This window comes from Phyllostomus discolor, chromosome 7 (genome assembly GCF_004126475.2).
Source record: "Phyllostomus discolor isolate MPI-MPIP mPhyDis1 chromosome 7, mPhyDis1.pri.v3, whole genome shotgun sequence".
In the NCBI taxonomy this organism is placed as follows: domain Eukaryota; kingdom Metazoa; phylum Chordata; class Mammalia; order Chiroptera; family Phyllostomidae; genus Phyllostomus; species Phyllostomus discolor.
The window spans coordinates 37,337,758-37,362,397 of record NC_040909.2 but is presented as its reverse complement, the minus strand read 5'-3'; the positions used below and the strand labels follow the sequence as shown (position 1 = coordinate 37,362,397).

At 43.5% G+C, this 24,640-nt stretch overlaps 1 protein-coding gene across 1 annotated transcript in view; it reads right to left on the bottom strand.

Annotated features, from left to right (window-relative positions):
- Nucleotides 1-3,144: 3,144 nt before the first annotated feature.
- ATP1B3 (ATPase Na+/K+ transporting subunit beta 3) overlaps nucleotides 3,145-24,640 on the bottom strand; it is a 45,332-nt gene continuing 23,836 nt past the window's right edge. The window contains exons 3-7 of the mRNA XM_028518755.2: nucleotides 20,607-20,714; nucleotides 17,069-17,253; nucleotides 14,763-14,816; nucleotides 6,097-6,180; nucleotides 3,145-3,806 (exon numbers count right to left, since the gene is read on the bottom strand). Coding sequence (XP_028374556.1) covers nucleotides 3,636-3,806; nucleotides 6,097-6,180; nucleotides 14,763-14,816; nucleotides 17,069-17,253; nucleotides 20,607-20,714 — 602 coding nt within the window. The 3' untranslated portion in view covers nucleotides 3,145-3,635. The remainder of the gene's footprint in view (nucleotides 3,807-6,096; nucleotides 6,181-14,762; nucleotides 14,817-17,068; nucleotides 17,254-20,606; nucleotides 20,715-24,640) is intronic.

The window sequence follows — 24,640 nt, the reverse complement described above, 5'->3', positions numbered from 1 at the left end:
CTTTTCTGACGATGGCCAGACTACACTCCAGGCTTGTGAAGGTAAGCCCAAAAGTCCCCCCCCGGAAAGTCCTGAAGGTTAGAAATGTGGTAGCGTAACTGGTCTGAAGGGGCTTATTTGAAGGACAGTCACTGGGACATGAGAAAACTGGTTTGCTCAAAAAGCAGACGCACTGCGTTCTAGTCACGCCTGACACCCACCTTCACAGCCAACAGCACACGTGCAGCCTCCCTGCAGCCAGACTCCCTGCTGGAAGCACTGGCCACCCTGGAGGGCAATCTTAGTGAGCAGCACCTGAGGACACTCTGCTCAGAACACAGCTCCGCCAGTGTGGCTATGGCGGGATCGGGAAAACTGAAATCAGTTTAGCAAACTGTTCAGTTTTCTTTAAGCTCCAACTTGACAACTTCACTCAAGTGGAAACCGAATGAAATAAAAACAATTCCACGTGGACTGCTTCAAATTCACATATTCGTGACATCCCCTTTCGTATGAACCTGCAGCACAAGGCTGTGGACAGACAGCAAAGACTTTGGCTCCTTTTGCCAGCCCCCGTCCTGTGAGGGGAAAACAATTGCTCCCACACAGCAGCAAAGCTGCGATACACACGCCACTTCCAGTCACCAGGAAGCCCACGCCCTGCAGTCTGCACCCTCACGGGGCTGGGCGAGTCCTTGGCAGCTAAGGCGAACTACTACTTGTTGGCACCGCATGTGAACTTTCCCACTCAATCCTTGCAGCCCTCAGGGGTGGCATTACCCTCAATTTACCGTTAAAAGAGAACTGCGTAAGCATTTTAAGCATCAACCATAAATCAGGATTTGGAGCCAACTCTGCCTCCTTCTGCCCCCGAATGATCATGAGCAGATTTCCTTGGAACTTCTCTTCCAGCAGACTCTACATAGAATCTGGAAAGTCCTCTTTGCAGGCTGCACCTTCAAGGACATGTTACACTTGGATTTTGTGATGAGGGAAACCCAGCCTTTCTCATCCCACCACATGGGGAGAATCACCAAGAAAGGACAACAGCTGAAGTCACAGGATGAACTGCACACACTCTTTAACACGGGAGGCTGAAGGCTGGCTGGTCCCAAGTGGGACAGACTGTACAGCACTGTAACTCATAACTCGTCACCTACCAGCCGTCAGTGGCCAAAATGAAAGGGAGTTCACTGTGGAGAAGAATTCCAAGTGTAACTTGGCTTGGATGGAAGTCTGCGGAAACTAAGCCACAGGTTCCCTTGAGCGAGAAATATGACATCCTTGTTGAATGTGACGTACCGGCAAGCTGACTGACAGTTGATTCCCTACCCACCGATCAAACTAGTGCTAGACTCACTCCCAGAGGAGGCAGAGCTTTCTGTCCTGTGGCCCATGGTTAGTCGAACTGCATGCGGTTCATGACCAGGCAGCACTGAGGAGGTTGTTGGACACGCAGAATCTCTCACAGGGAATCAGAGCTGCATGTGCGACACCCAGTGAGGCTTTGAGGAAAACCTGAGATGTGGCAGGAAAGGACACACATTGTAACAGGCAGGAAAAGTCAGACTGGCCGGCAAAGGTCCGACAGAAGCCAGGCGGAGCCACGCCCAGACCTCCGAATCACCGAGGTGTGAATGACTTAGTGACTTGCGTGTATTCCCCTTCCTCTCTCCCCACTCTCCACTCTGGATATCTCAATTCTTGTTTCATGGTCTGAGAACAAGCTTGCTTTCATCTAAGCTGATTTAAAAACACACAACCTATCTATATTATACCTCGAAGCACACAACGTACGTTTAATTGTGTATTTAATAATAAGAATTTCACATAAGCCCGAGCTGACAGCGGCGCGGGGTCTGACCCATTCCCACTGGGCCCACTGCGGCGCTCTGGAGCCGCAGCATTTCCTACCCTTGCTTCAGTCTCAGGAGACAGGATAGAGGGGAAAATCCAAGCCCAGAGAAGGCTTGCCTTAGTAACCACTCCCAAGAATCGTTTTCTTTAGTTGCAAAGACTTCTACAATGAAAATCTGTCATCACCAAGACCTTAGTGAGAGCAATAAGCAGATCTCCGGGAGGGGATGAATGCCCACTACAGAAGTGCGGTCGCTGCCGCAGGGATGCTGAGGCCTGTGTGGCCAGCGGAGGCCCCCAGAGTGCTTGAGGTTCTCCAGACAGCTATTCCTGAGCCAGTAGGGGTGGGCGGGTCCCACTCCTCCAAAGTTGCACCAAAACAGAGAAAACCTCAAAAAAATACCAGCCTCTCCTTTTTAAGGAGAAAATAAAAAATAAGCTTAAAAATAAAAAACCTGGAAGTCATACAGTAAGCACACCTCTTTCAAGAGAGAAAACACCTCACATTACGACAATGAATTGTAACAAACACCTGAGGAGGAAATAGTTCATGACACTCATCAAATAATGCTAAAATAAAATGCTGTTTGGGTGGGAGTTTGCCATGTCTTATATTTCACAATTTATATTTTTTATTAGACTCCACAGTTTGCTAAATAAAAGCAGTAACAAGGTATTTTACAAACTACTATACAATTTAAAACTGTATTAAAAAATTAGGTGCCTATTTATACTGGATCACCTAAAAATGCTATTTTATCTGTGGCAGGGGTGTCAAGCTCATTTTCACCAGGGGCCACATCAGCCTTGCGGCTGCCTTCAAAGGACCAAATGTAATTTCAACTCCTTAACGATTAAGGAGTAGTTACATTTATACAGCCCTAAAATTATTTCAGCCCTTTGAAGGCAACCAGGAGGCTGATGTGGCCCCCCGTGAAAATGAGCTTGACACCCCTGATCTATGGTCTGAAATACTTTTTTTAAAAAAAGATTTCTATTTGTTTTTAGAGAGAGGCGGAGGGAGGGAGAAAGATGGGGAGAGAAACATCAATGTGTGGTTGCCTCTCACACATCCCCAACTGAGGACCTCGCCCACAACCCAGGCATGTGCCCAACTGGGAATTGAACTGGCAACCTTTTGGTTTGCAGGCTGGCACTCAATCCATTGAGCCACACCAGCCAGGGCTGAAATACTTTTTATAAGTGATTTAGTCCCACACTAATAATCCTTTCGCTACTTCTTTTTGTTTTTACATGTTATAAAACAAAAAGTCTGTGTTCTTAAAATGATTACACAAAACCCAAGACAACTTTTCAAATCCACTTTTATTTTCTTTTCCTCTTCATACCCAGAACTTCTCCACACACATTTCTTGCAGCTGTAAAGTCACTTCGTGTTGGTTAGGTACCATTTCACCCCTAAAACTCTGCTGGCATCAAAATATGACAGTTAACCAGTGTTAAATCTATAAAATATTTACATGGCACAGCACATTAAGCTTCAGACACTTGGCAATTAAACCACATAAAAATAGGACAAGACCCCATGTTCAGAATCGGGTGTTCACAGTCCCCATCGGGTGACTGTACAATGGTTCCCAAAGGCAGCAGAGGCAACAGGCAGTTACTTCAGAGGACATCGAACACTATGATCTGGAAGCACATTACGTTACCCCAGTGTCATGTACCACCCCACCCCTCTCTCAGGTGGTCTCGTAATTCTAGAATGTCAGGTCCAGCTGATAGAAAATGAAGACAGACAACACAACATTTACTCTGTGGACGCGTTCTAACTCCTACTACGCATGCATTGTGATTTTGAACGCAACTCGTCCTAAAAACTTGTCACGGTCGTCGTGGTTTTTCAGGTTGGGTGAATCAACAATCTTGCACTCGACTGTTGCTTCTTTTGGGGCACTGCTAGCACCAAGGCCGAGCTGGACAGCAACTAATGGCTGTAAATAGCCCACCTGGTAAATAAATGGAAAAGACATTAACCATTCAAAGTAACTTCATCTACACTTCAACAATAGTTGGCTTACTTCGTAAAATATGAGAACAAAATTTTAATCTGCTAAGTAGATCTATTACTTTCCATTCTCTACCTCTATCACTTGAAACCGGACGTCCTTGTATCCTCCCCAGCACAGGCACGGCCACGGGCTTCCCTCCTTCCCGCTCTCACTGAGCCCCGTGGGCTGTGGCCATGCTGCGCTTCGGTATCAGTCCTTTCCAGGTGTTCTACCATCCTGGCTTGAATTTCCCCTTTCAAAGTTGCTTAATAAAAGGTTTCAACTCCCTCCCTCTTTGAAAATTTATTTTAATAAGTATATTAACAAGTACTGCATTGTGATCAAAGTATCAGTTACAATATATTTCCACTTTATGAAGGTTTACGATGTATTTTTTAAAAGATTTTATTTATTTATTTTTAGAGCGAGGGAAATGAAAGGACAAAGCCAGAGAAGCATCAATGTGTGAGAGAAACATCCATCCGCTGCCCCTGGAACGCCCTCAGCTAGAGAATGGGGCCTGCGAACCAGGCATGTGCCCTGACGGGGAATCGAACTGTGATCTTTCTCTGCAGGACAATGCTCAAGCAACTGAGCCATGCTGGTAAGGGCTAGAATGGTTTTGTTTTTTAAATGATAAATGTCTGTGACTGTTCCAGGTGTGCGCGAGGGCATGTACTATATTATTACGTTTGATAAACATGCGTAAGGTACCTTACTGATGATGTTACTTAGGTCTCCCCTACGTCCCCTACTTATCATTGCTGTGAAACCTGGTGCAAACACACTCAGTTGCTGCACTGTCGGTGTGATTTCTAAATATGGCTGTCCACCAGAAGGAACCAGGGGCTGACTCCAGGGCTGGCACAGGCCAAGTACAAGGTGGGCCCGGAATACCCTGCGGTGCCAGAAAGGAAGGAAGCGCTCAGACTCACGGGAGCGTGTCTGAAGGACAGAGAAGCCGCCTGAATGTCTCCCACCAGCCAAGTCTGAGACAATTTTAGCACCACAGTAAATGATTATAACCCCCCGAATAAAATAAGAATACATGAGAATATACTGACATAAATAAAAAGTGGTAGAGAAGAAAAAGTTCTTCCTTAGAGCAGAATGCCAACTAGTAAGTGGAAAAAGGAGAAATGTAACTAGAAAATACTCAGGAACAGTTCTACTATTGACTGATACACTCAAGAATCAACAAATGCTAAGGCTGTGGGAGAAACAGAATTTTATAGACTCTCAAGGTATTCTCCCTAGATGATATTTATTTATTTCAAAGGGGGAAAAAAGAGTGACTTTACAGGAACCTGGCTGACACGCCCTTAACCAAGTGGTCAAGGTCACCATCACCATCAGAGGGACTCATCAGCACCATGTCCCTCCTGATCATCTGTTCTGGGAGGACACAACACTCCTTCTGAGGCACATCTGCCAAAATGTGCGGCCTGCATTTATTCACGAAAACATCAGACAAACTCCAGCCGCCCGAAAAAGAAAGAAAGGCCTGTGCCTGAGCGCCAGGGCACAAACCAGACGGAGGCACTGTCCTGGTCACAGGCGACTGAAGATGCCGACAGCGCAACAGCCCGGGGTCGGAACACACTTTTCCTTTTCCCGGAAAGAACGCCAGTGGGACAACGGATGCATCTCAACAAGGCCTACTGACTGGACGATAGTACTCTCTTCATGTTCAATTCCTCTGACAACTGTATTAAGGTTATATGAGGTAATGTCCTTATTTCTAGGGAAAAACACTTAAGCATTTAGGAAAGAAACACTGAATTTATAACTTAGTACCAAATGGTTCAGGGAAAAAAATTATATATAAATGGAGACTGTTAAAACAAGTGAGATAAAGTGTTAACATTTGGGATAGCTGCATAAAGGGTCTATGGAAATTCTTTCTACTACTCTAGCCAGTTTACGTTTGACATTATTGTAAAATAAAAAGTTTTATAAGTAAATCATCTCTGGGTAATGAGCTTTATTTTTTGACTACCTCTCTATATTCCTGAAACAATCACATCCTAAATAACGACAGAGATCATGGTGTTTCCTGCCTAGACTTTTCGATTTGAATGGGAGGTCTGGAATCTCGATTTGTCATCACAATGTGTGTTTAAAGACCAGAACGCATGACACACAAGTTACACAAGTTACGTAGACAGATCCCAGACAAGCGGCACTTTAATACAGATGAGCCCATTTCCCCAGAGTCCCAATCACTTAAGAACTTCTAAATACTTACATGCAGTTTCTTCCCATAATATGGAAAATATTTTAAGTCTAGATTTCCTGGGGCAGGATGAAGTAATAGAGTTGTGTTTTCACCCTAGAGTTGAAAGCCAAAACAAAACAAAACTTTTTAGGTCACAAAAAAGCAAATTTAAAAATGTATTTTACACTACAGAGTGCCAATTATGAACAGTATGGGGGAACCACAATGCTGCTCCAACTGCACTAATTACAGGTGTGTTTTTGAGAAGAGACTTGCTCATCTTGATTTGAATTTCTTGAAACAAACTATTCTCACTCTTCTCGCATTTCCTGATACACACAGGCTTTTCCATGACAGCACCCTCTAACTTCCAGCCAGGCCGGCTCATGCACTGTCTGTAAAATCTTACTTGTCTTCCAACCACCATGTGCCAGTTTCTTTGGCTATCTGGCAGCAGAGTGGAGACTCCAGCCAAGAGGGAGGCGTAGGTAGATATACTTTACCTCCTCGCAAAACCACAAATTTAAAAACAGAAAATAACCAGAACTACCAGAAAATCAAACTGTATGGAAGTCTGGCAACCAAGGAGTTAAAGAAACATTCATTCAGACTGGTAGAAGGGGCGAAGATGGTAGCTGGGGTAGAGGGGAGGAGTGGCAACGGATGGCTGGAGGACTGGGCAGGCAAGGTGGTGGCTGGTGGTGCCACACTTGCATGCAGATAAACTGGGAGGAGCAAGTCTGGTGTGAGACAGACCTCGCAACCCAGGGTTAAGAATGTGGGGAAATAAAGCCTCAAAACCTGTGGCTGTAAAAACCTGTGGGGGTTGCAGCAGCAGGAGCAACTCCCAGCCTCACAGGAGAGTTCTTTGGAGAGACCCACAGGGTCCTAGAACATACACAAAATCACTCACCTGGGAATCAGCACCAGAAGGGCCTAATTTGCTTGTTGGTAGCAGAGGAAGTGACTGAAAGCCAGCTAGTAGCTGAGCAAGGGGCACTGTTCCCTCTGACACCTCCCCCACAGACAGTGCCACAACACAACCATGTGAGTTGCCCCTCTCTGGCGAATGCCTAAGACTCCGCCCCTTACTATGTAACAGGTGCGTGGAGGCAAAGAAACATGGTCCAAATGAAAGAACAGATCAAAGCTCCAAAAGCAGAACTAGACAATTAAGAGATGGCCAATCTATCAGATGCAGAGTTGAACACACTGGTAATCGGGATACTCAAAAGAAATGGTTGAGTATGGTCGCAAATAGAGGAAGAAGTGAAGACTATGTAAAGTGAAATCAAGAAAGTATACAGGCCCTGGCTGGTGTGGCTCAGTGGACTGAGTGCCAGCCCGTGAACCAAAGGGTTTGAGGTTCAATTCCCAGTCAGGGCACATGCCTGGGTTGCGGGCCAGGACACCAATAGGTGGTGCACGAGAGGCAACCACACACTGATGTCTCTCCTTGTCTTTATCTTTCCCTTCTCCTGTCTCTAAAAGAAAAAGAAATAAATATTAAAAAATAAATAAAAATATACAGGGAACCAACAGTGAAGGAAAGGAAACTAGGACTCAAATCAACGATTTGGAGGAGGAAGAAATAAACATTCAACCAGAACAGAATGAAGAAACAAGAATTCAAAATAATGAGAAGAGGCTTAGGAACCTCCAGACAACTTTAAATGCTACAACATCTGAATCATAGGGGTGCCAGAAGGAAAAAAGAAAAAAAAGGAAGAGCAAGAAATTGAAAACTTATTTGAAAAAACAATGAAGGAAAACTTCCCCAATCTGGCAAAAGAACTAGATGTGTAAGTCCAGGACGCTCAGAGAGTCCCAAAGAAGTTGGATCCAAGAAGAAACACACCGAAACACATCATAATTACATTACCCAAAATTAAAGAGGAGAGAATCTTAAAAACTGCAAGACAAAAGGAGACAGTTACCTACAAAGGAGTGCCCATATGACTCTCAGCTGATTTCTCAAAAGAGACCTTGTAGGCAAGAAGGGGATGGAAAGAAGTATTCAAAGTCATGAAAGGCAAGGGCCTACATCCAAGATTGCTCTATCCTGCAAAGCTCTCATTTAGAACGGAAGGGTAGATAAAGTGCTTCCCAGATAAGGTCAAGTTAAAGGAGTTCATCATCACCAAGCCCTTAGTATATAAAATGTTAAAGGGACTTACCTAAGAAAAAGATGATGATAAAAAATATGAACAGTAAAATGGCAACAAACTCACAACTATCAACTGAACAATGACAACAAAAAAAAATCAACCTAAAAAACAAAAATAAACTAAGCAAACAACTACAACAGGAACAGAATCACAGAAATGGAGATCATAGAGAGGATTATCAGCAGGGAGTACAGAGGGGAGAGTGAGGGAAAAGTTACAGGGAATAAGTAGCATAAATGGTAGGCAGAAAATAGACAGGGGGAGGTTAAGAACAGTACGGGAAATGGAAAAGCCAATGAACTTATGTGTATGACCCATGGACATGATCCAAGCAGGGGGAATGTGGGTGGGAGGGGGTGCAGCGTGGAGGGTAATAAAGGGGAGAAATAAATGGGATGACTATAACAGCATAATCAATAAAATATACTTAAAAAAATAAAAAGAAACACATCCGTGGATTTAGGACCGATGTACCCCCAATGCATAAAATACTGTTTCTAGACTGGAAGGCAACGGTGACCACCACCTGGCGGGGCAGCGGGCCTGAGTCTCAGGGGAGGAACAGCCGTGACAACTGCAGCCAGAGGAGGAAGTGTCGTGACACGGACAAAAACTATCAGGGAAAATTTAAGGTACTCCAAGCAAAAAAACCATTCTTAATCAATTTAAATACCACAGTTCACTTAAATAAGTTTATGAGCACATGTAAATCAAAACTATTACGAGTCTGTTGGAATTATATGCCCAGTCTTTCTAAAAACAGACAAACATGATACATGCACAAATCTAATTACCATATAATCCTGCTATTTGTTAGCTATTTCTAGTATTCTTCATAAGCAATTTATAAAAATTCTCTTGTAACATTCCAAATAGGTCTAATTTTAATGACTGTAATTTAAACACATACTAGGTAACATATAGACAATGATTAAAATCGGTAGCAAGTTTACTAAGTAAAATAAAACATTACCAAAGCGAGTTCCTGAACTGAATATACTAACTTCTATTTTTGAAAGCACACATGGAACACCATAGCTTATTTCGCTAACAGTCACGCAGCACACGGAGCCGGGCTGGCAGGGAAGCCAGGACGGGGGACAGAGTGAGGAGACCACGGTGAGGGCCGGTGCTCACGACCAGCCCACCGCCATGGGGACAGCGCAGGGGGTAACGGGGCTGAGAGAATGACCATTGTACAGGCCATTTTATATCGCTCTTCCAACACCACCCTAGCACTGTACTTATTAAAAACAAAATAAAACAAAACCCCCCCCCACATTTTATATCAGACAAAAAATAACCACTTTAATATAAGGGATTTTCTGCACTGCTTTTGTATAAACTACTTTTCTTTAATATGAGCTTAAATTCACAGAAACCGAGATGTTCCCCCAAATGTAAAAGGTTTCCTTTGGGTTACTTTATTTCAGTGTGAATTTCCAGTCAGATACTGTTACAGGGTGCAGCCAAGGGGGGGACCCCAAATAGGCATTTGAAATGGGGTCCAGAACTCAAAGTGTCCAGGAGATTTTAAGGTGTCTTCACCCCTTCCCCCACAGGTGTGAGTTGGGGGAAGGGACACACAGAGCAAGAACATGCAGGGCAGCTTTGCAGCTAATCCATGGCATGGTCATTTAGCATACCTATAGCCTTTGGCTGGTTGCTTAAATATGCTAAATAGCTATGGCCATGCTCAAGGCCAGGGGGATGGAAAGGGACCTCCCCCACAAGATGGGACCTGGGAGGCAGGTCCCCTGAGTTACAGTGCCTGTGTGGGAGCTGGGAGAAGACTGGCTCCATGACATGGGGTGGCACCTGCCCAGACCCACGATGGCGACCAGAAAACCTGGAGAAGACCGCAGATTGAGGGCAAGTGTGCCCAAGTGTAGGAGGAGTCGGAAATGGGGCTGCAGAAGATTGGCGCGGGGGATTTAAACCCAGACACGGCAGCCATTGGGGGAGATCCACGCGGCCTTGACAGAGTGGAGACTCCCACAGCCCTGAGAGAGGGAGAACCACGTGGCCTTGACAGAGTGGAGACTCCCGCAGCCCTGAGAGAGGGAGAACCACGCGGCAGCCCTGGAGGAGAGAACCATGCAGTTTTGGCAGAGTGGGGACTCTCCCTTCCTGCAGCCCTGAGAGAAAGAACCACGTGGCCTGGCAGAGTGGGGACTCCTGTGGCCCTGAGAGAGAGGACCATGTGCCTGTGCCAGAGTGGGGACCCCCACAGCTTTAGAAGGGGGAACCACCACCTGGTTTTAGCAGAGATCCCGGTGACTCAGCTGAGGGTGCCGGGAACCCAGGGAGGTCTCCCAGTCGAGAGGGATTACTAACTGGGAAGAACCAGAGGACTACCTGAGCCATGGATTTCTATTTCCTTTCCTGAGATACGGTACTCTGGACTGAGCAAAGGGGGAAGGAAGGAAGGACTGTGTGTTTGTGGGTGTTTTTAGGGACTTTAGGATTTTTTGATAAAGACATTAGGTCACTACTTTAAGTTAGTATAGCATTAAATAAACATTTTCTTTCCTTTTCACGAATTTCTGGCATTGAGAGACGTCTTTACTAGGGTGGCGGACATAACGGACCTGGGGCCTTCTTTCAATAATAGTATATCGTCCCAGGCCCCCCCTTGTGTGTTCTGTAACAATACCACACTTCACTGATATCTACTTCATTCACTGAGGCCCAACCACCCACAGGAGGGCAGGGTCAGTTACAGGTCGGGCTGAGGCTCTCGGGAAAGGTCCCAGGCGCGACAGACTCTCAACTGTTCTCTTGGTTTCTACCTGAACCCCAATGTTGGCAGGCTTTTACTTAAATTTGTATTTTATACCTTCCGTGAAAACAAGCATTTAGAAATTGTGAAATACTGAAATGCACGCCTGAATAATGATGAGCTACTTCAGGGTAAAGCATGTGTGTCACAGTTTCCTAGGTATATGCAATGGGACTGTTACAGGGTGCAGCCAAGAGGGGGGACCCCAAATGGGCACTTAAAATGGGGTCCAGAACTCGGTGTCCAGGAGATTTTTGGATGTCCTCACTCCCACTCCCCAGGTGTGGGTTGGGGGAAGGGACAAATGGAGCAGGGCCATTGAGAGCTGTTCTGCATAGCAACAGCCTTGCAACTAACCTCTGGTGTGGTCATTTAACATATCTATAGCCTTTGGCTGGTCGCTTAGATATGTTAAATAGCTGTGGCCTGCTCTGAGCCAGGGGAATGGAAGTAACTACCCCACCAAGACGTGACTGGGGGGGCAGGTCCCCTGAGTTAACAGTGACTGCTTGCGTGGGAGCTTGGAGAAGATTGGCTCCAGGACTTGGGGCCACACCTGCCCAGACTCATAATGGCAGTCCAATAAAGCTGGAAGGATATGAGTTCTAGCATGTGAGTGTGGGAGGAGTTGGAAATGGGGCTGCAGAGGGAAGACGGGCGCGGGGATTTAAACCGAGATGCAGCAGCCCTGAGAGAGAGAACCACATGGCCTTGACAGAGTGGAGACTCCCGCAGCCCTGAGATAGAGAATCACCATGCGGCTTTGGCAGAATGGTGACCCCCCCGCCGCCCCCGCCCTTGCAGCCATTGCGTAGGGGGAGAAGCACGGGGTTTTGGCTGAATGGGGACTCCCGTGGCCCTGAGAGAGAGGACCATGTGCCTGTGCCAGAGTGGGGACCCCCACAGCTTTAGAAGGGGGAACCACCACCTGGTTTTAGCAGAGATCCTGGCGACTCAGCTGAGGGTGCCGGGAACCCAGGGAGGTCTCCCAGTCGAGATGGAGTACTAACTGGGAATAACCAGAGGACTGCCTGAGCCATGGACTTCTATTTCCTTTTCTGAGATACGGTACTCTGGACTGGGCAAAGGGGGAAGGAAGGAAAGACTGTGTCTGTTTGTAGGTGTTTTAAAAGGGACTTTAGGATTTTTGATAAAGACATTAATCACTACTTTAAGTTAGTATAGCATTAAATAAACATTTTCTTTCCTTTTCACAAATCTCTGGCATTGAGAGATGTCTTTCCTCTGACAGCAGATATGACTTCCTCTGACGGCAGATATGACGGACCTGGGGGCTTTTTTCCCCAATAGCATATCGTCCCAGGCCCCCATTGTTTGCTCTGTAACAGGACCACACAGGAAACTACAAGGGACTAAGTACAAAAGTTTATTAATTGCCACCCAGGTCTCCTGAAAACAAAGTTTTAAAATTAATGTATTTTGTTTCTTTTGTACAATCCCCACCCATAAACTATTTAAAGAATACACACCAAATGTTTGAAGCAGTGATCATCTCTGGGTAGCATTATCTTTTTCTTCTTCTGCGTTTTCTAAATTTTCTCAAATGAACATGATTCACTTTCGTAAGAAAATAAAACACCAAAAAAAACTCCCGAATGACAGGGACATGTTAAAGGCTGCCCGTTCAGAGCAGGCCCCGTCACCAGTGCCTGTGCAGGGAATGTCCTGTCTGCCCTACAGGGAGGGGCACTGACACCGAGGGACCCCACAGGGTCACTCCTTCGTGACCAGCCTGGGATGAAATGCAAAGTTTTATAAGCCCTTCTTCTAATTCTGTGTGCTTTTCCTAAAAACAAAAACATCCCAAAACTAAATGGACCCCATCTGTTGTGATTACACTTACACATAACAAAAAAGTTTATACACTTTAAAGTTTATACACTTTACACATAACAAAAACAGTCTGAAATCTGAGTAATTAGACCATGATTTTTCATTAACATTTCCCCCAATTATTCTAAATGCAAAGGATACAGAACAAATAAAGAAGGAGAAAAATCCATTTAAAACCCTAAGGGATGAGTTACGAGGAGGTTTTTACACTGGCCAAAGGTTTATAAAACTGAAACCTCAGGGGGGGCTGTTTTCAGCTTCAGTCCCCATGGCCTCAAGGCGTGTGTGTTTTCCCTTCGGGTGGCGTTGGCTCTCGAGACCCACCCTCCGAGCTTATGGATGTAGTCTGCTCACGTGCAACAGCAGAAGCTCCTGCACACGGGACGGGTACACTGTCGTGAAATTAGCATTCGTGCGTGGCTACCACCCAAGCTTCAGGGACTTTCTACTGGGAAGACTTGCAAGCAAGGAGGTTCCTAGGGAGTTATACAACACTGCTTCTAAATGTAGCTTCGAGTTGGAATGCTTTCCTTTGTCTCATGAGATAACAGTATATGCTCACTAGGTTTTTAGAAGGACTTGTTCATCAAGAAAAGCTTGGCTTCGATATAGCATCTGGTTTTAAGTGAGATTCTGGCTTCTTATCCAAGTTTCCTGCTGAGCTGAATACGGCACAAAGAGATAAAGTGGCCTATCTATGGTCACGTCTGTACGTACACCTCAACCCAGATGAGGAACCAAAAACTCCCTGACGCTGTGCTGGACTCATCCGGGATGCTCTAAAGCTGGGTTCACAGAGTGTGGGCCCCAGGCCGGAAGCATCACCATCACCTAGACGCTTCAGGTAAAAATGCAAATTCTGACCTTCACCCCAGACCAATGGAGTCAGAAACTTCAGGATTGGGAATCAGTAAGCTCTCCAAGTGATTCTGATGCATGACTGAATTAGGAAACCACTGAGCAAGTGTCTGCCCAAACAAGAAATCCATTCATGGTTAAAACAAAGTACTTTTTTTCTCTTCTACAAACAACATCAGAAGTGATTTCAGCATAACCTTTCAACTAAAATACTTCTGACGTACAATTGAAGTTGGAAAGTTAGTATTTTGCACAATGACAGAATTAAATTTAGAGCTTAAAAGTTTCTCCTCAGAGCTCTTACCCATGGTTGACATACTCAGCTGCACTTGCAGCATGGAGAGAAAACAAAAGAAACTATGAGATGAAGGCTGCACAGCACACTCGAGAGAAATAAAGAAAAACAATGCTTCCACCTTGAGGAAAACCTACCGTGTTTCATTAAATCTCAGACTGCACTGATATACACTACTTTATGTACTATTAAGACAAAAAAAATCTTATGATAAGACATCATTAATTGTAGGCCGACCACAATTTCAGTGTTATTAAGCCAGGGAAAAAAGTGAATCTTAGAAAATAAAACACGGTATGTGGAGCTATAAAGGCAATGTGTGTGAAATCAAATGCACATGGTAAAGAAGTCTTTTTAAATTATCATGAGCAAAGAGAGAAGGGCTACCCACAAAGTCTGGTGAAATTTTATTCCTCTAAGAATGTCCTTATAGAGCAGGGGTCCCCAACCCTGGGGCTGTGGAGCAGTGCTGGTCAAGTGGCCTGTTAGGAACGGGTGAGCTTCCTGCCTGAGCTCCGCCTGCTCTACTCCCCAGGCCCTCCTCCCCACTTGCCCTCTGGAAAAATTGTTTTCCACGAAACTGGTCCTGGTGCCAAAAAGGTTGGGGACCACTGCTACACAGTACTTTAAAAATGTGCCAGGGAAGGAAAAAATAAATGACTACTATTCATTAGACTTTTAAAGTATTAAGGTACACTAAAGCATTAACAAAAGTTGTTTTTTTTTTTTTAATACTAACCTTAGAAACAGAGCAGTCTATCCTTGGGTTTCCTTGAGGCTTTAATCCAATTATCTAAGGAAAAAAAAATACTGATTGATTGAAACATCACAAATGATCACAAATGTATACATCAGACCTTTTGTTGCTGGGGACCAGGAGGGCAAGGGTTGAGACAAACAGTAACTCTGTGTATTAAAACCCTGTTACCTGTGCCTTTTATGCTAATTATTTTAAAGAATTAGAATGGACTTTTCAATATAATATCTTACCAACTATCTTATTACTGTACTAGGCCAATCTAGGAAATAAATTAGTTACCAAAGAACTGACCAAAGCATAGTACTGCACTTGCTACCCTTAAACAGAAACCTTTTAATTCCATTATTTTATGACCAAATAATTAAAGCAAACAATTACTGCAGGATTGCAGAGGCATAATATAATTAATTAACTGTTCTTCATGAAAATATTAGGTCATGCCCTGGCCAGGTAGCTCCATTGAATAAGCATTGTCCCAATACACCAAGGTTGTGGGTTCGATCCCTGGTCAGGGCATGTACAAGAAGCAACCACTGAATGCATAAGTGGAAAAACAAATAGATGTTTTTCTCTCTAAAATAAATTTAAAAAAGAAGTTGAAGAATCCCATTTTAAGAAGATTCTCACAGCACCACTGAGTTCTATAGAATGAGTCTACTTTCATGTTTGTAGCTAAGTCTTACCTGAATAACATATTTATCCATCTATTTTGTGAGACTTTTGGCATTTTGAATTTATATGCATTTTACATGTGAATGCCTGTAACTGTAAATATTCCTCTCAAAAGACAGGTATCAGAGTAACCTAGACAATAATATAAGCAGCAACAGCTATCCTAGCCCCCGTAATGACTTTGGAACAAACTGCAGTTGGTGTGCACATCGCACCACTGACCCCTGTGCGTCTGACGTTGTTTGCCTGTTAGGCTCTGCGAAGCCCACCCCTATTGGCAACTATAATCTCAGACCCTCATCATTCAAAGAGGTCATGTTAAAAGAAAATAAACTCAGAAGGCTGGGCCCGTGGGAGAAGGAACTGAAATTTCTCTTGGGTTTATATGAGGAATAGGTTTTCCAGCAATGTAATTGCCCTGAAGACACTCCTAGGAGGTTGGGATTATAAAAGGCATCCCTGTTAAAGGGGAAAATTTAATTCATTTTACAAGCTAGATTTTTCCAGTTTCACATCACTTTTAGTTTGCTCTGTTAACCTTAATTCTTAATAAAGTCTTGCTGAAAAAGCCCTCAATCATTTATTGGTGCCTACTCTGTGTCAGGCAGTGTTTCAGAATGATTTCTAGAGGGCTGTGGGATAGACAGGAAACGGTCCTTGTCCACCCGGGGAAGAAGGAAGGAGGGGCTGGAGGGGCAGCAGTGTGGGCATTTTAGGGTCTGGCTGGCCCTCCCTTCAGGGAACTCCTTATTCAGCAGTGCCAACTTCAGATGACTGAAGCTGTATTCCTACTGGGAATGGGAGCCATTTGCTTATGGGATGATGACTTTAGTGACATCTGAACTCACAATCCCCACCTGTTGAAGAAACTGCCCTTATCCTGAGTAAATGCCCAGGGATGCCCTCGCTTTTCAAGGGGAGACCTTGCAGGCCTCAGCAGGATGACTGCATCAGAACTCGGCTCTGCAGTGCAACGTTCATAGAGCAGCAATGCACAGGGGTTAGGGACCAGTTCACTATAGAAGAGGAACAGCTTCCTTTGCACCAGGAAGGCAAGTTATTATCACTTACACAGGGAGACAACATCAGCTTCTGAATCTACTAACGGCTACCCAATTCGGGCATCTCTTCTGTACGACATAGCAAGATGCTACTAACTGGCTGTAACTGAGCTCACTATAGTGCAACTTTATTTGTATTTCTACCACTTAATTTTATATACATATATTATAAAAATATGCTTTCCTACTAAATTTCATATACTCCCCATGGGAGTTTGAATCACTTTACCACACAGGGCTCAAAGATGAGCACTGCACATTCACAAAACCATGCTTTGGGCGTGACCCGCCCCGAGAGGCACTAATCTACGCCTAAATGCGTGTCGCTGCCTCCGAAAGGGAAAACATGGAAGATGTTTGTACTCCCTAAACCATGACTAATTTGTGAACCAATCTTGTTTGTTTCCTGTGTGAATTTTTCCAGAGGTCAATCAATACCACTGTTAGCCCTGTTACACAAGCTACCCTAAATGAGATAACATTTTAAAAATACTTGCCAGCTTAATAGAGGGTATTAGAAAAAGCAGCAACAGTGGTAAAACATGTACATACTCTGTTCATTTTCACAAGAACACAAGGGTGTCCACTGGAGTAGCCAAAGGAAGGGTCACTGACCCCACTGCATTCTTCAAGTAAGGTAACAGGAAACTGACATGCTTTATAAACTGGACCCTTTTGTTCAAAGAGTATTCCACCGGTACAGTCGATGAGATTTTTCTGTGCTTCCAAAGCGTATGCTAAAAAGGAAACATATATGCATGCACAGATCAGCTGAAGAGAGATCTTAAAAACAACCAGGAATATATCTTCCTCTGGGCAACATTCTTCAAAAACAAAAACAGCAATGCTAATTATTAGATAATTTTAGGGAAAGAATGTTAAGTCTGTTCCTTTATCTAGTGATCTAAAATTATGCATTTCCACAATGATTCAAGCTGGATTACAGATCTCTTTTCTGGCCATCAGGTGGTCCAAGCCAGCTATGGCGTCATCCGAATGCCTTCTATGCTCCTGGCCCAAGACACAATGGTGAGGACATAACAAGGCGCTGCTGCCACCCTTCTGTAGCTTACAGTGCTCGGGGAGGACAGGTGTTACGTAGAAAATCGTAACTGAAGGGTCTGAAGATACACAGTGCTGGGTAGTCTATACTAAGGGGACTTGAAACAGAGCTAACAGCTGATGTTAGCTTAGAGGAAGATGTTTTTAGCGGACATGGAGGTAACTATATTGACTCAAAGTGGTAAAAGAGTGAAAAGGTTACAATTTGGAGAAGGGGAGGAAAGAAGAGGGAGAACTGTCAATGCCTGGCCGATGCTTGCCCTGCACTGGCACAGCGTTAGGCAGACACGGTACAACAGTGAGCAATCCTGACCTGGCCCATCTCACTGAGCTCAGCGTACCGGAAGACACTCACTACTATGCAGTTCATATCTAGTGCAATAATGTCTTACAGAGAACTCTTGGTGTGACCTAAGTGAACTAGAGAACCTGTGTTCATCCTGAAAGACCTCATGAAGTTGCAGCAAAGTGACAGGAGGCCTTTCTGGCCCACCCTTTAAAACTGCAATCTTCCCAGCTCTCCCCAACCCCCTTCACTGCCTTGTTCTCCTCCACAACACCGATTACCTTCTGATGCACCACGGGGCAGGAAGAGCACATGGTGATTTTTCTTGTGTGTACTGATGGAACCCAGAAGAGTGCTTAACACAGAGAAGGCACTCAAAACACGTATTTGCTGAATAAACAGGACTACAGCTAGGAAGCAGTAGGGCAAGGAAGTGTTTTCATTACAAACCTTTCTTTACTATTTGATTTTTAAATCATGGACTCTATCTCACAACAAATAAATGTATCTTTAACTATGAAGGGAAAGAGACTTAGAAGGGCAGCTAACAGAAGATGTGGGATCAAAAGAGGATTGTGATTTAAAATGGGAAAGAACCAAGGGTTTTTGCATGCTGATGGGAGAGATCCAATAAAGAGGACCCACACACTTAAGAAAAGATGGCAAACACTACGATGTTTCCAGGAACGGGGCAGGGGCCAAAGCCCGCCTCAGGGCAGGAAGTGCGCCACAGACACAATGGGCGTGACTGTTGGCTGGCTGTACCAGCAGTGGGGAACCGGGGGGAATTCCCATCTGGGTTTCAATTTTATCTTGAAGCAGAAGCAAAGGTGATAGCCATGTGCCACTAAGTGATGGGGGTCTCCTCTGAGAAATGCATCCTTAGGTGAGCTCCTCCTTGTGTGAACACCACAGAGTTCACTTACACACACCTAGACGGCACAGTCCATGACTCTGTAGGAGAGGAAAAGGCATTTTTCCTGTCCTTTTGGATTTTTGGCTGAGACATCCCCATAAATAAAAGATTAACAGGAGAAAAACAAGAGTTTCATAACATGTGTTCCTCCTGTACACACGGGAGAAACCGAGGAAAACAGGGTAACTTGCCAAAATGGCCCAAAGCTGCCACCTTAAATACGATCTGCAGCTGAAGACAAAGGCAGGCACTGGGGTGGGGGTGCCAGTTATGGGAGGCCACCCGGGAAAGCACAGCAAACAAGGGTAAGGTTGCTAAGCAGGTTCGCATGCTGTCTACTGCATGCAATTCTTTACTTTCTTAATAAAGAGTTTCCAGAGAGAAGGTCCATCCCCTTACACATGGAGATTGTCCTGGCAAATGCAAAGGTCTTTAACAGGGGTAACTTCTCGGTTTTCAGAACTGCTCCCAAGGCTGCTGTGTCTTCAAATTAACCAGCCCAAAATGATCCCTATGCCACAGGCATTTTGGGGTGACAAATTCTGTTTCCCTATTCCTCCTAGGGTACAAACCTGTACAACATGCTGCTGTACTGAATACTGTTGGCAATTGTGACACAATGGTATTGGAGTAATGTGCTGTGCCACAGTCTTATGATGGGTAGGTACTCTGTTGCTAGGCAACAGGAATTTTCCAGCTCCACTATAATCTCATGGGATCACCGTGGGAAATGTAGCCGTTAACCAAATCATCAGTATGTGGCACATGAACATGCATGAAGAAAGTGGGTTCTAAAGGAAAAGGTAGGGAAGTAGAGGTTTGAGCAGAGGCTGGAAATAATTATCCAGAGCAACTCCACAGTCATGTTGGGTAATGGAACAGGTTAAGGGAGATGATCAAGTAGTCCAATGCTAATTAGTCCTGTTGAAAATCTTTCTTCAGCAGCACCTGGCTGCTCAGGGGCAGGTTCTAAGGAAGAGAGCTTCATCCACAAATTTTATGGCTCCATCCAATGCAATGTACGACAAATACACAGAGGCAAGTGATTTTAGAAAGAGTAAAAAAGAAATAAAAAACCATGAAATTTTGATAAGAAGGAAGACTGGGTGTGAGGGACTAGGATAAGAGGGCCAAGTGAATTGAAAGGCCAAATGAGGCAGAAGACTAGTGGTGGGAAAGCCTTAACCCAGGATTTTGGCAACGGAGTCCTACACGTTCTAAAGAATGGCTGTAGGGGCGTGTGGCCGAGGCAAAGGCGAGACGATCAAGAACCAAGAGGCCAGGGCATTTGATGGTTATTCATGTTAATACCATGGGGTTAAGCCAAGCAAAATGCAAGAAAAAACTGGGCCAGCGTGGCTACTAGAAAGCTTTACAACTGGTAGGTAACTCCAAACACCTCAAAACTGATACAGAGATTTTTTAAATGAAATCTCTGTCCCCCACACAAGCACAATGCTGTATGCAAAATATCCAAGCACTCAGGGGCATTATTTTATATAATACAGTTTTACTTTATTCCTCAAATACTTTGCATTTTAATGCAGATATACATGTTATGTCTCAATGAACTTACTCATGTACTTCTTACAGGATAAAAAAATTCAAAAAAATTGCCCACAGGCTTAGACCCCTTCGCTCTGTAAATTAGAATATCACAACTAATCATAAGATCTACTTGCAAGTCCTCTTAGTTGATCATGTCTGATAGAAAAAAAAAACAGGTAAAATAACTCTAAGAATAATGTTCTCAATGTAATCATAATTTGGTACTAGTTTCCACAATAACTAAAATCTTTTATCTTACTCTAAGAAAAGACACTTACGCTTTAGAAATTTCTTAAGGTCTTCAATATACCCTTTGTAGGACTGTGGATCAGACATACTGAACGAATACTCCAACGCTGACACCGGTTTTGGAAAGACCATAAGTCCTGTAATGAGATAAAAGGAGAAAGGGGGAAATCAACTATAGTAAATTCCCTTCTCTCTTTCCTCCTACCCCTAAAAAACGGATCTCAGTAAGTTACATGGACATTTGTGTTCACAGGCAGGTTGAAATTACCCAGATCTTCCCACTTCTGACTATGGAGGTCAACATCTACAGTGAAAGAATCTCAAATCCTCAAAATCATTCAGGCCAATCAGAAACTCCCCTAAATCTGTTGGCTACAGTTAATTGTAATTGCTCTGTTCCTCAAAAGAGGCAAGTTTTACTTCGCATTTTCTATATTCATTTTCTATCAGATTATTTTTGGTTTTGCCAATGTGCCATTAATATGTGGAGAAAAATTTTAGCAAATCAAACAGCTCTCTCGTCATTCAAATAGCTGTATGGAAACATTCACGAAGAAAGCTCACCTGACTCAGTGAATGAGGCCTAGAGAGTTATAACTCTTGGTGAAATCTCCCTTCCTTCAATGATAAACAGTGCTCTATAAAATGTGGTTCTCACCCTGGCTGGTGTGGCTCAGTGGGTCGAGCAGCAGCCTATGGACCAAAAGGTTTGATTCCCAGACAGGGCACATGCCTGGGCTGCAGGCCAGGTCCCCAGTTGGGGGCACTTGAGAGGCAGCTGATCAATGTTTCTCCCCTTCTTCTCCCTCCCTTCTCCTCTCTCTACAAATGAATAAAATCTTTAAGAAAATATGGTTCTTTCATACTGAATCTGGAGTATAACCACCAACAATTTCATAGCAGGAGCCCATACTCATGTATATAATAATAGTACATGTTCTTTGAGTTTATTAACAGAAAACATATTTATCTGGAAGAAACATACTCAGTCTTCCAACTTTAATATAAGCTTTCCTCATTAAAAAGCATTAGATATAGATTATTAATTCAGCTTTGCAAAAAGGCTTAAAAACAATCCTAAAATTTTCACTAGCTTCTAAACATTCCCCCTTGCTTTGAATCTGAAAAATATACAAATAAAAAGTGCTGTTGTAGTTTTCATTAGAATTGCTGCCTATGGACATCTATTTCTTCTTAAACCAGACCCAGTTTCTTTTAAACCACAAATACTCGCCTGGCTTGAACTATACAGCTTTTGGGTTAAACTAGACCGACTACAACCCAAATACGATGAAACAATGTTCCTAAATGGCAGGGCAACCTCACTCTGTACGGGGCACCAACGAGCCCGTGAGCCCCTCCACGCTCACCCACCACCACGACACAGCAGACCACCTGAATCTGTATGATCCCAGAATGCCTCTTTTTCCTCACTACTCCACCCACAGAAAAATTACTGTAAAATCAGCAGTAACTTATTTTTTTAATAAAAATATTTAATGTAGTGTAGAGAGAAAAATGGGCACTAATAAATGTGACCAAAAGGAACCTCACAGAATGATCTAATCATAAATTCCTAACTGGGCAGGTCACAGTCGGTAGTCCCATCTCAGGCCAGTAATTTCTCTAGTAAAAGGTTATCTTCCCCTTAAGCAAGCCCTGACCATTGTTTCTGTGTGTCCACTTAACAAACCTTTCCCATGCCTCTTTTTCAGACCCCTCCAGAGGGCAGCTACCCCCAAGAAGAGCAAATGATCCCATCCATAATTTTAACTATCCTGTAATCCAATCCCCAGAGCCTAGCTTTCTCTCCCCTTCCGGTAGTTTTCTTTACACTCCCCCCTTCAACTGCAAACTGTCATTCTGGGGTGCATTTGAGATCTTGCTTCCCAGCAATGCCATCAGTTTGACCCAAACAAACTCTTATCAAAATTTTCTACAGGTATGGATACTTCTTAGGTTGGCAGCAAAATAAAACCTCTGACCATCTGATATCGGAAAGGACAATCTGTATATGTGTGACAGTTTGCTTTTCTTGAGGTTTTATAGCAGAAACAAGCTGTATTATACTGCAAGCAAAACCCGCCCCCCCCAAAACGGAGTCAAAGCAGCTTGCATGTACCTGTATAAACACCTATTTTTTAAGAAAAATCCAATATAAAACATGCAGATTTCTAAATTAATTTTAAAGAAAAACATGAAGATATCTGTTATATTTAGAAACTGCATTCTTTTACGTGATTAATTTCTAGGAGAATTTTAAAAATAATTTACAAAATTTTGTATGAATGTTAAAACAATTTCTGACACCAGTCTTCTGAGGCTGCACAGCGATGCTCCCAGAGCCCCGGCTCCTGTGATCTAACAGCCCATTTGAATTCTCACATAAAATGAATGGACCACAGCAGGACAGTGCAGGGAGCCACCGTTCTTAGCTTAGCTTACCCCAAACCAAGACCATCCCCAGCATGTGACGACTACAATAACTTACCTCTTTCCAGCTTCAACCGCTGGGGAATGAGTGTGTGTGTATCTCTAGGGGTGTGGATAGGCAGTATGTTTTTGTGAGATACATACATATACCAGCTCGAAGTTAGCAATTATTTTACTGGGCACGAATATATTGCAATGATGGTCGTTGTTTAAAAAAAAAAAAAAAAAACTTAGAAAATACAAGTCAAAGAAAAACAAAAATTGCCCATAATCCATTTATGAAGAGAAAAAAATAATGTTTAACTAATGTATACTTATTTAATATTATACATACATATGAATGTGTGCATATTCATTCATTTACTTAAACTAATGATACATTAAGAACCACAATACATTTAGCAAATAATTTTAAGGGACTCAGTTTAAAACTGTATTTAAATATGTTAAACATATTTTACTTATATTATTCATGCAATTAAACAGAGTTTAATATTTCTAAAATAGATCAGATTATGTTCAACAGTAATTAACTCACATAACTGATGTAGTAAGAAAATTAATTACTTTTTAAAAAAAAGATTTTATTTATTTATTTATAGAGAGGGAATGGAGGGAGAAAGAAGAGAGAGAGAGAAACATCAATGTGCGGTTGCTGGGGGTCATGGCCTGCAACCCAGGCATGTACTCTGACTGGGAATCGAACCTGCGATGCTTTGGTTCGCAGCCCGCGCTCAATCCACTGAGCTACGCCAGCCAGGTAATTATTATCTTAAAATTAGTCTAAGTTGAACGAAAATAGCTACAATGAGAGATGCAGGAAAATTAGCATGGAGATAGTCTGATATTCAAATAAACTGACAGAGTTAGGAGTTATTCATGATGTTTAGACGGGTATTAGCTGCAAACAAAGGAAAAGCCACGAGAACATGCTGTTCTAAGAAAAATCAGGTGAGGAAATTAGTCCAGTTTGGCTGCTGCTGCGGCTCACAAGTCCGTGCAATGAGCAAGGATCTAGATCGAGGTTCCTGTCTTGGCACTACTGACATTTTGAACTTGGTAGTTCTTTGTTGTGGCGGGTTATCCTGTGCACTGTGGATGTTTATTTAGGAACAAGCCTGGCCTCTGTTCACAGTAGCGCCGCTCCAGTGTGACAACCAAAAACGTCTCCAGACATTTCTGAATGGGCCCCGGAGGGCGAATCGACGCTGGATGAGAACCGCTGCTCTAGACAGAAATCTCCTGCTAGATTCCCACCTTCCCTGTCCTGCCTGCTACCCAGATCCCACTCCTCCACATAGAACCTTCCATTCTATTTTCTCTAGAAGCTGTTCACATTTTGGGCAATATACACTAGGGTTCTGGCATATTATTATCTTACTTCTATAAAAATAGCTGGCATCTTAAAGACAAGAGCCATGGCCAAGAATGAAGGCAGAGCTGGCATTCAAAGACTATTTCAGACCTGGCCAGGTAGCTCAGTTGGTTAGAGCATCAATCAATTAATGCATAAATAAATGGATCAATGTTTCTCCCCCCTAACCCCTTCTGCTCTCTCTAAAATCAATCATCCAAAAAAAAAAAAAAAAGAAAAAAAAAAAAAAAAAAAAAAAGAAAGAAAGATTCTAAA